The sequence below is a fragment of the Stomoxys calcitrans genome, chromosome 5 (genome assembly GCF_963082655.1).
Source record: "Stomoxys calcitrans chromosome 5, idStoCalc2.1, whole genome shotgun sequence".
NCBI classification, from domain to species: domain Eukaryota; kingdom Metazoa; phylum Arthropoda; class Insecta; order Diptera; family Muscidae; genus Stomoxys; species Stomoxys calcitrans.
In genome coordinates this window covers 64,223,519-64,235,538 of record NC_081556.1, presented here as the reverse complement: position 1 = coordinate 64,235,538, position 12,020 = coordinate 64,223,519, and the positions used below count along the sequence as shown (strand labels likewise).

At 38.9% G+C, this 12,020-nt stretch overlaps 1 protein-coding gene across 2 annotated transcripts in view; it reads left to right on the top strand.

The window, feature by feature from the left end:
* Positions 1-12,020, top strand: part of LOC106094109 (activator of 90 kDa heat shock protein ATPase homolog 1) — a 112,016-nt gene that overhangs the window by 73,079 nt on the left and 26,917 nt on the right. The window contains exon 4 of one of the 2 annotated variants that reach the window (XM_059369508.1): positions 1,371-1,711. The exons of the other annotated variant lie outside the window; for it this stretch is intronic. Coding sequence (XP_059225491.1) covers positions 1,371-1,460 — 90 coding nt within the window. The 3' untranslated portion in view covers positions 1,461-1,711. Of the gene's footprint in view, positions 1-1,370; positions 1,712-12,020 lie in introns of those variants that run through there. 2 annotated transcript variants of the gene reach the window in all.

Genomic DNA, 12,020 nt, shown 5'->3' with positions numbered 1-12,020 from the left:
CTCATTCAAATCAGTTTATTTAGCATTAAAACTCTCCCTCTTCGCATTAAAGACTGCCGTCTTCCATTCTTTCCTTGACTTGCTTGCCGCTTTGGAGGAACATAAACATCACAAAAGCCAAATTTCTTTAAATTAAGAGATTTAACAATAACAATATCCAAATCCGTAACAAAATCCAACGTTGCGAATCACATATATTTTCTTAGTCCGATGGCCACGCCACCGTAACCATTTCCACGTCTCTTCTCAGCTAAGTTAAAATTTTATTATTCTTCTCAACATTCTCATGCGAAAACGTCTCTGATACACAACAAGTATCAAAACCACCATCGTTCAACAAATACTCTGGTGTAGCCTTGTTCTTTCTGAGAGATTGCACATTATACTGTAATATTTTGACAGTCATTTTAACTGGCGATAGAAATCAGCTGGTCATCATTACTAATTCCTACTTTATTGACACGCTCCGAAAAATTCCGGACAGCTACCAAACCGCATCACTACCCACTTGGGTGAAATGATTCCGCATAAACTTCAACAAACCTTGCATGATCTTCTCCAGCTCACTCACTCCGCTATAACCAGGGTGTTGATACACTGGCTGAGAGAGAGACACCTCATCAAATATTCTAACATACCTTAGTAGCCTTCTTCGCTACCGCATTGTACGCCCACGGCATCAAAATCTTGTTAGACTCTCTAAATCTACTTTCAACATTCCCCCCTTTTTATCTCCCCCTTGCATTTGCGGGAATTCTTCATTGTCCATCATTACTTCCTGCATTGTCTTATACTCGGATAAAAAGTATGCACAAAGGTTCTCGTATAATTCACCTTCACATCTCTCGGCAGAGCACCTCCTCTAAATCCAACCATCACAAACCCAGTAGGTATCATTTTTGTTCTATAGTCCAAATCTCTTCTCGTGAATACGGGCATCAACTTTAGAGGAGAATCCTCAATTTTGAAGCATCTTCTTATATCGGAAGCAATTTCATTCTCTTTGATGGACAGAGGCACGTCTCTAAGAACTCCAAAAGTTTCCACAAAATTACGCGGGATGAAAGCTTTTATATTTCTCTCAGCCAACCTCTTATTGCCAACAAACCTGTTTGGTGCCTCAGCGGTAAAAAACTTAATCTTATACATCGTACGATCATCAATTCCATCACTTGCAGAAATAATATCTTTAATTTCCTCATACAGATGTAGGCCATTCCTTCTTCTAGTGTTCCTAATTTCATCTGTCTTTGACGTATCGACAAGAACAGCAAAGTCACCAACATGCCCTTCCTTATATTTAATTATCACATTCTCTTCTGTTCTTCTTTTATTTTGCATCTTATGATCTTCCCCCTCCCGTCCTCTAGATACCCCGTTACCTGTTTTACCGTCATCCATACTTCTGCTTCCAGTCGCAATACTCACACCAGCACATATCTCACCACTCACACAACTAGCAACATTGCCTTCCACCCTGCAAACATATTCTATCCCAGAAGTCACTGAAACATGACGTGTAGGATTTAAGCTTCAAAGCCGGGATAATGTTTTCGTCGCAAAAGTTACTTCAGTCGGGAGAAACTGTTCCCTGCCTGAGACAGTTTTTTGGCGTTACCTAAGAGACATTTCATAAAGTATCTTTGTAGTGACTCAAGGAAGCAATCACAAAGGATCCTACTAAGAGTGCCCCACAAGAGACGCCAAGTATTGATAAAAGACAATTCAAAAGATTTACTTTTTCTTTTATATATATTTTTTTTATTTTTATTGATTAGGAATATAAACTGAATAAATAATATATTTTTTTTTATTTTCTTCTTACTGGTACATCTTGTTTTGCAAGGAACGCAACTCTTTCATTATTTCACGATTTGTGTGCAATTTGGTGGCTCTGAAAATGGATTGAAAATATTTCACAAGTGCAAATTAAGAGTTTGTCAAACTGTACCTTGTTCTCCATTTTCAAATTGTATGTATTCAATTGGTTCATCCTGACAGGCAAGACAGTTTTTGTAATTTGCATTAAAAATTAATAAAAACGTATCACTACTGCTCACCATTATGTTATAAATGGAAAAAAGACAACAACAGCTTCCCGTTTGTTCTTAACTCTTATTGCTTTAAACGATATTGTACAATTTCTGCTTAGTTTTAAATTAACTGTTTCTTTTGTTTTACTTACATTAATTATTAAAAACCTTTAAAACTTACCGCAGCACAAATTTTTGAACCAATAACTTTGACAATTCTGTGGAAAATGCCATGTGCGCTGCAAGCATTACAAACGACCACATAAGTAAGAAAAAATATGCTTAAAACAGTTAGGATTAAAAAACAAACTATCTCCTGAATGCCTGTTGGGAAGATAAAATGCGATTGTTTGTGTATTTTGTTTTTGTAAAACTGTTTATTAGATCGGACGAGTCTAAGGCGTCACTACATGGCGATTGCCGAAAAAAATGTTGGCAGGACAACATATTGTCACAGCTCAAACCAGCACATATTCTCAACGGTACTTGCAATTGCGGCACCCTCAACAATCATCTCACTGTCACACTCCTGATCCATATCTTCATCCAGCACTTTTCTATTTTCATTTAAAGACTTATTCTTATTATATGTCAGTTTCGTTTTCACAGACACCACATGCGCCAAAATTAGCGGCTTTGCAGCCATGGCGTCTTCTTGTATGTAACTTGTATGAAGCAAAAATTGTAACACATACAGCGGTCAAAAAAAGTATTCATCATTCAATGTTGTTTTTTTTAATAAGTCTACAAAAGACAATTGGAATAAAAACATATTAAACTAATGATGCAGTAGTGCTTGTGTGATATATATGTACACAATTTCATTGTTTTTAAAGAAAAAGATAGTATTTATTGGAACAAAAAGGGCCATTTTACAGCTGAACACAAAAAATTAAACAAAAAAAGTATTCATCATTGCAAAAAAACAAAAAAATAAATAACATAATTTAAAAAAATTAATACTTTGTTATTCGACCACCGCGTCTTATAACTTCTTTTAAACGGTTTGACATCGATTGGACTAATTTAGCGGTTATATTTTGGTCTATATTAGTCCATTCCTCCATTATCACCTGTTGCATTTGACTCTTGCTCGAAAAATTGCGCGTTCTCAATTTGCGTTCGAGATGTTCCCAAAGATGTTCAATTGGGTTCAAGTCGGGACTTTGAGGAGGAGTTTTAATGACTTTGGGGCAGTTATACAGCATCCACATCTTGGTATTTAAAGCAGAATGTTTGGGGTCATTATCTTGATAATATTGAAAGTTATTACCAAGCCCAAGTTTTACAGCACTATCTTTTAAATTCCTCTTTAAAATGTCAATGTAATACTTATGATCCATTACTCCATTAATAATTTCAAGATTTCCCGCTCCTGAAGCCGCCATACACCCCCAAACCATTAAACCACCTCCACCATGTTTTACAGTAGCAACTGTGTTTCGTTCTTCAAGCTCTGTATTTGGTTTTCTGTACACTATGACCTTTCCATCGCACCCAAAAAGATTAAACTTGCTCTCGTCTGCAAAAATGACTGTTTTCCAAAATGATTCGGGCTGTTTTACATACATTTTTGCGAAGTTTAGCCTTTTCACTCGGTTTATTTTATTTATAAAGGGCTTCTTACGTGCAGTTCTTCCTCTGTAACTATGCCTTTTGAGTGTATTTCGAATTGTTTGTGTAGTAACTTCCTTCCCTAAATATTCCATAGTGTTTTTACGAAGAATGGTCGCATTTGTCTTCGGAGTTTTCTGAACTTGCCGCACTAGCCAACGCACATCTCCAACTGAAAGTGCTTTTGGTCGACCAGATCTTGGTTTATTGTCAACAGTTTTCGTTTCTGTCCACTTTCTGATGATGGATTGTATAGTAGATCGTGGTCTATTTAATATTTCACTGATAGTTTTTTGAGTTAAACCATTCCTGTGGTGTTTTATTATCAAAACTTTTACCTCATCAGAAACCTCGTTTTGCTTACGACCCATTTTGACAAAAACTATATTTTCAATGAAATTAAATATTTGCTGTCAAGGGCAAAGCCTCCTTTACTAAATAAAACAGAAAAGGGGGATTCCCAAATAATATTTGAATTTGACTTTGATGATAGCACATCAATGATGAATACTTTTTTTGTTCTGTTTTTGGTGTTATTATATAAAATTGCATTTTTTGCGCTAATTAAATTTATTTTTTGAATTTATTTTAAAACATATTACGAAAAATAAACTATTGCATAAAACTGCATTATTTGTTTACTTTAAATTTTCTTCAATTACCCAAAATAAGTGAATTTATTATCAATTTTGCTAATGATGAATACTTTTTTTGACCGCTGTAGGAAATTTTGACACAACATAATTATTTGATTGATTTCCAAAAAATGAATTCATCTTCATTGGTCAGAATGAAAAAAATCTAAATTTATAAATAGTGAATCTCGACTCATGATCTATTAAAAATTAAAAAAAAATTAAAAACTAAGACATATATTTAATAAAAATGCATATCAAACTTTTTTTTATTTAATATAAATAATGCTCCAAATATTTGTAATCTATTTTATATTTCTAATAATTCGAAATTTGTCCAATGTTTTTTCAACAAAATTAATTAGAAATTTACTGTTTTTGCACATTTTTACCAAAATGGAAATATTTTTCATCTTCAGCTCTTTTTTTCTTACAAAATCACATTTTTTCCTACATATTTTAAAATTGTTCACTAATTTTACCAAAATGTTTCACCTAGGGCGCTTTTCAACGTTTTTTCACTCTCAAACTTAATTTATTCCTATTTTTAGCAAAATGAAACTTTTTCAAAAAAATAATCGGCAGTTCCTGGGTAACGATTGTTGTCGAGCAATACACAAAATGGGCAATTTACTTTCAATTTCATTTGAAGAGTACCATATCGTATATTTTCAAGGTGTTTACAACTCTCAGGGATAACTGGGACCCTTTCTGGGGCCACATAAAAACATTTGTTTTATTGACATATGGCATCCCTACTAGGTTTTATCTTCCTCTCTTCTGCTTCTAAATTTCTCCATCTCTCCATGACTACTGCACCAACCCAAGAAAACAAATGGTAGTGTTTCGTTGTCGATAAATTAGACTACATTTTTTTTTGTTAATATTTATAGTTTCCACTCTGAGTGTCCCGTTATGATACCGAAAGCTATACTGACTCTAAATATTAGGTCTGTGTTTTCATCACATCATAACCAATACAACTTTGCACTGATATTCTATACAGAACATCTGACACATCCGGCACAGAATAGGACTAATATAAAATGCAGCAAATATGTTCTATTTTAGTCTTTCCTCATTTATGGCTGGTACTGTGTTCGTTTTTCAGCAAATATGGAAAATATATTGAAAAATATTGAAAACCATTATATTCGCGATTGCTTCTTTAAAACACTACACAAATAACAATGATAAAATAACAATTTTATTAAAATTATTAAAAGTAATGACAGAATGTCCTACTGAATGAAATTAGCAAGTTTTTTTTTTGCTTTAAAGTATATTATCTAAAAAAAGTAATCGGCGAAAAATATCGCGAAAAGTGAATATAGTACCAGCCTTTAGGCAAAAATATTGCTTCCATTCAGTCCTTCAATGGTGCTATGAGTTCTTTTGATGATGATTTACACAATTTGTTGATACGATATTGCCGCCTACTTTGCACATAATTGGATTGAATAGGACTGTCTACAATAAAATCATATTTAAAAATCGACCTTTAAACTCGAAATTATATTTTTATGTACTTCGAAAAAAATCACATTTTTGAAAGGTTCTTTGAAATCCTTTTTAGTATTTTTAAGAATTTTTAAGAAATATATAACCAAGTCCTTATCGTACTTTAGATTTATTCAGATAAAATAAGTAAAATCGTGCTAACTTCGGCCGGGCCGAATCTTATATACCCTCCACCATGGATCGCATTTGTCGAGTTGTTTTCCCGGCATCTCTTCTTAGGCTAAAAAGGATATAAGAAAAGAGTTGCTCTGCTATTAAAACGATATCAAGATATGGTCCGGTTCGGACCACAATTAAATTATATGTTGGAGACCTGTGTAAAATTTGAGACAATTCGTATAAGAATTGCGCCCATTGGGGCTCACGAAGTAAAATAGAGAGAACGATTTATATGGGATCTGTATCGGGCTATAGACCGATTCAGAACATAATAAACACGTTTGTTGATGGTCATGAGAGGATCCGTCGTATAAAATTTCAGGCATATCGGATAATAATTGCGACCTCTAGGGGTCAAGAAGTCAAGATCCCAGATCGGTTTATATGGCAGCTATATCAGGTTATGGACCAATTTGAACCTTATTTGACACAGTTGTTGAAAGTAAAAATAAAATACGTCATGCAAAATTTCAGCCAAATCGGATAGGAATTGCGCCCTCTAGAAGCTCAAGAAGTCAAATCCCCAGATCTGTTTATATGACAGCTATATCAGGCTATGGACCGATTTCAACCATACTTGGAACAGTTGTTGGATATCATGACGAAATACTTCGTGCAAAAACTCATTCAAATCGGATAAGAATTGCGCACTCTAGAGTCTCAAGAAGTCAAGACCCAAGATCGGTTTATATGGCAGCTATATCAGGTTATGGGCCGATTGGAACCATACTTGGCACAGTTGTTGGATATCATAACAAAACACGTCGTGCAAAATTTCATTCTGATCGGATAAGAATTGCGCACGCTAGAGGCTCAAGAAGTCAAGACCCAAGATCGGTTTATATGGCAGCTATATCAGGTTTTGGACCGATTTGAACCATACTTGGCACAGTTGTTGGATATCATAAGAAAACACGTCGTGCAAAATTTCATTTCAATCGGATAAGAATTGCGCACTCTAGAGGCTCAAGAAGTCAAGACCCAAGATCGGTTTATATGGCAGCTATATCAAAATATGGACCGATATGGCCCATTTACAATACCAACCGACCTACACTAATAAGAAGTATTTGTGCAAAATTTCAAGCAGCTAGCTTTACTCCTTCGGAAGTTAGCGTGCTTTCGACAGACAGACGGACGGAAGGACATGGCTAGATCGACATGAAATGTCGCGACGATCAAGAATATATATTCTTTATGGGGTATCAGACGAATATTTCGTCCGGGATATTTTCTGAAAAAAACGTAAATTTGTTAAGAAAAGCGGTTTGTCTGGATTGGAATAAAGCGGGACAGATGGTCACTTTATTGAAGGTGCTTTCAATAATGAAAATCGACGTCAATTATGAGTTTGTAGTCAGTAACACTACCGCTAGAATGTTTATTTATAACTTACTTATTAAGGTTCAGCAAATGAACCCCTCATGGAGGTGTTCTGTCTCTATTCTATTATTGTCTCTGGAAGAAAACGGTGTAAAAGTGGTCGCGTATGCTGATGACGTGGCAATTGCGGTTAGGGGAAAGTTTCCCAGTACTCTTAGAGATATACTTCAGGAAGCGACATCGTAGTGTGCTACAGAAAGTGGTCTAGGCGTAAATCCGTGTAAGACATAAGTAGTTCTTTTCAGCAGGAGATACAAGTAACCTACAGTTTTGTTTTGCAGGACAGGATATTGAACTTCAAATCAAACATTTTGAAAAGAGGAAGAAATGCAACTCTTGCCGTATTCTATTCCCGATAGGACCAATTAGAACTGCAATATCCTTGGCAATAGAAGTTCATAGACTTCAAACTAGACGACCAGGTAAGATTTGGGGTGTACTGTGAATAACTTGGACTGGTCATATCGAAAATGTTACTCGACCACTGTAGTGTATATTAAGCAGAGATCCATGCACTTAAAACAGTGGTGGAATGGCTACAATATAATGTCATAACGACGATTTGCATAAATATCTTCTTAGGCAGCCATTAAATAACTGGGGAGCATATTTCTGAATAAGACCCTCGCCTCAATAAGATGGCGGAAGCATTCACAATTTAGGAACTAGAAAGCAATTTCCTACTCCTGATCCTGTGGTATCACAATAGACGATAATGTCTAAGTGAGTCTGATAGCAGACTGCCTCTCAAACCTAACCTAACCTTTTCATCAATAACTATCTTGTCCCCTTCAAAGCAATCCCCTCAGATATTTTTTTGGGCTTTTTTCGAACAGTAAAAAATTACACAAAACTAGCCTTTTTATTTGTCAAAAACAAACTGACAATCCAAAATGGCTAATATTACCAACATATATAACAGACATGTGTGCCACCATATATAACACACATGTGTAACACTATATGTAACCAATTCCGTGGCAGCCGGTTGTACGTACCGGATTGACGCAATAGAACCTTCATCTACAAGGGCTGCCGCCACAGTGTACATGTAAAATGTAAATTTTGCATGGAGTGGGTACATTTCTGATTTGCTGTGGCCTCACTTCACTATGGGAGAATAGTCATACTGGATATGTTGCAAGGAGTGGGTACATTTCCGATTTGCTGTGGCCTCACTTCACTATGGGAGAATAGTCATACTGGATATGTTGCAAGGTGCTGTACAAACATAGTCAACAGTGGGTCACAAGCGTCGTCGTCGGACTATGTGATCCCCCCGACCTCTCCTGTGCGGCAATATACGCAACAGCAGCATCCCAGCCCCAAAATTGCCAGGCCTGTGCAGGGAAGTGTATCATTTTTGCAACTGAACTGGCACGGTCTCTGTGGCAAGATCGATGAGATTGTGGATTTTATGAGTCGGAAGAATATATTGGTAGCATCGATCTAGGAGACAAAGCTGACCAACCCTGCAGCTTGCACAGTTGTCACGGATACAATGTGCTACGTATGGATCGCTCAAGGAATGGAGGTGGGGGACTGGCCTTCGTGATACACCATTCCGTGCAATATAGACTCATCTCGCACGAGCCTGGCGTTAGTGACCCCTACATGGAGAGCATGGGGATAGCAGTCGGGTCCGATACTGCCGAGATAGAGCTATACAACGTAAACATACTACAGGTTGGTAGCTGTGTCCCAAATAATGTTCAAGCTTACAACCCCGATATAAGTGGGTTACTATCTGGCCATAATCGTCTGGTTCTAAGGGACTTTAATGCGCATCACACTTCATGGCATTCTCCCCTAGGTAACGACCAGTGTGGCAGAGCAGATAACAGGTTCCACGTTTTGCACGGTGAATGAAGAAGCCCCCACTAGGATTACGAGGAGGTGCAGCAGGTCGCCAGACATTTCCATTGCATCCCCTGATCTCCTGAGTAACGTATCCTGGCAAGCCGTCATCTCTATGGGGTCACACCACCTCCTCATAATTCTCACCATCGAACAACTACCTGACTTCAAAACCTCTGAGCGCCGGACGTTTAGCTTCAGAGATTATACCAATCGCCGCTTCAGTGAATTGCCATTCCCCTCGGAAGGGCTAGTTGCCGAGAGCAAATTCCGAGACATCATTAACGCAGCAGCCGCTGGCTTTATGCCAGCCGGTCGAATACCCCAAGTGCGGCCCAATTTCCCGGCGCAGGCAGTGGTACTTGCAGACGACCGTGATGGGTTTCGTTGTATGGACCCCACTTACCCCAGAATCAGCGAGCTGAATCTGGAAGTAAACAGCGTAGTCAACGAACATGATCGGAATTTGTGGCTGGAACACTTGGAGCAATGTAACATAGGCACTGATTTAGGCAAGCTGTGGTCTACTGTTAAGTCACTCTCGAACCCCGGAAGAAGGGATGACAGAACTTCAGTCACTTTTGGCGACGTCACTTTGATTGACCTAAAGAGATGCCCCAGGTTGTTCAACCGTCAATTTATTGTGCATCCCGAGACTGACACGGCAAGTAGGAAAGCCATTCGCCGTATCCGTGGTCTCCGAGCCAATGGACAACCATCACAATTTACCGTTGGCGAAGTTACGATGTCATCCGTGGCGCCAAATCATCCAAGGCGTTGGGCCCCGACGGAATTACTGGTGCTGAAAAATCGGGATTTACCTGGAGTTAAGTAACTTACCACTGTCCTCAACCTGTCATTGAACACTCTTATAGTTCCCGATGTCTGGAAAATAAGAAGAGTGATCTCGCTACTGTAGCATGGAAAGGTCCCAAGTTTAGGGGAGTCGTACAGACCGATCTACCTTCTCTGACCACTAGCAAAGACGCTAGAGGCATTACTCCTCCCGAGCCTCGTAGGAGAATTTCCTTCCGATCATCACTGTTGAGCCTGTCTGTACGTTCATGGCATCAGGCCCCCACCAATTGTTGACATCTGCGATAGGTTAAACGTCTGCCTCAACGAAGTTGCCTCATATTTCGCTGCAAAAAATCCGAAAATATCTGTCATATTGTTCACTACAATACGCGTGAGGTGATTACTGAGCTGACTGTGATGGTCGATGGGGAAATGATCCCGACCATCAAGTGTCCCAAAATACTTGGCGTCACATTTGACAGCTCTTACACATTCTCCCCACATGTCAAAGCAATTTGCAATAAAGTCAAAAATAGAAACAAGGTCCTCAAGTCACTTGCTGGCAACACTTGGGGTGCAGACAAAGAAACCTTGTGTGGTCTCGCCCGTGTGGTCTCGTCAGCTGTGTGACACGCGTTTAGTGTGTTTCCCAAACATCCCATTGCGGAACAAATTAGGGGGAAATTGACTTGTCACAATATCAATTGAGTGCGGCTCGTTTCAAATTTAAGCTAAATGATATGGGGACCTACTGTTTTATGCCGAATCCGAACGGCGTGTCATGGCTGAAATATTCATAAATGTTGCCAACATTTGGTGAGGGGATAACCACCGCTGAAAAATGTTTTAAGGTGTAAGGTGTTCTCGCCAGCAGGATTTAAACCCGGGCGTTTGGGCACGATAGCCAGGCATGCTAACCTATGCACCACGGTGGCTCCCACGCAGCTGTGTGACACGCAGTGGAATAATATTCAAATCTGTCAGATTGCTGCCCTCCGGACTGGGACGGGCTGTCTCCTCAGTTCTCATTTAGACCACCTCCATCAGGAGACAAAGATCCTACCAGTGCGAAGACAACTACATGCTGTCTAAGCAATACGTTTTGGGCTGTCATCGCAGAAATCATCCAAATCATCATCTTGTGGATAGATATCATCGCCCAAAAGCCTCAAGGTAGATCTACATGATCTAAAGCGTGAAGTTCAGCGCTACAAGAGAGAACCTCTAGATCAAGCGGCATATCAAGCAGGTCTAGACAACATTCATGCAGACACGGTAGCAGATGCGGTAAATGGCTACCGGGTGAATGTAGTCCTTGGAGAACGACCGCCTCCCATTGCACCCGAAAATTGACCTCAATTACATTCCGGCATATGCAGCCGTCTCAACTCCTACAGAGCTAGGATTGATCCCGACGTGCAAGATGTATGTCCCGCTTGTAACCAGGGACCGCACGATACACGTCACCTGTTTAACTGCCCAGCTAGACACATTCGACTCAGACCCAGATCCCTGTGGACGTTCCCCGTCTTAGTCGCAGAGTTCCTGGGTCTTGACACTCAACAGAATCAAGCAGACGAAAGATAGAACACAATAAACTGCTACAACAACAACCATATATAACAGACATGTACCGCCATATTAGAAAAAAATGCAAAAATCCAACATTCGTAGCTCGCAAAATTTGAAAATAACGATTATTTTTGACCAGACCTCGCATATCTAAGCCAGTAATCGGCTTGTTATGCGCTCTAAATACTAAAAAGTAAAATCAAAAAAGACAATCTAAGTTAGGAATTCCGTACTACGAAATCTTTAATTGTTTTCATACCACGTACCTAAGTTGGTTCATGTTTCATATTGTGTCCCCACCCAAGAACCGGTGTCTGTTAGCCGCGAAAGCCGTGCAATGAAATGCTCCAAGTCTCATCATCTTCCCCTATCTTCCTCATCGCTATGCCTAGACAACATGTTCTCTGAACCTGTTGTATTATCCTTACATTGAACTTTTTCTCCATCG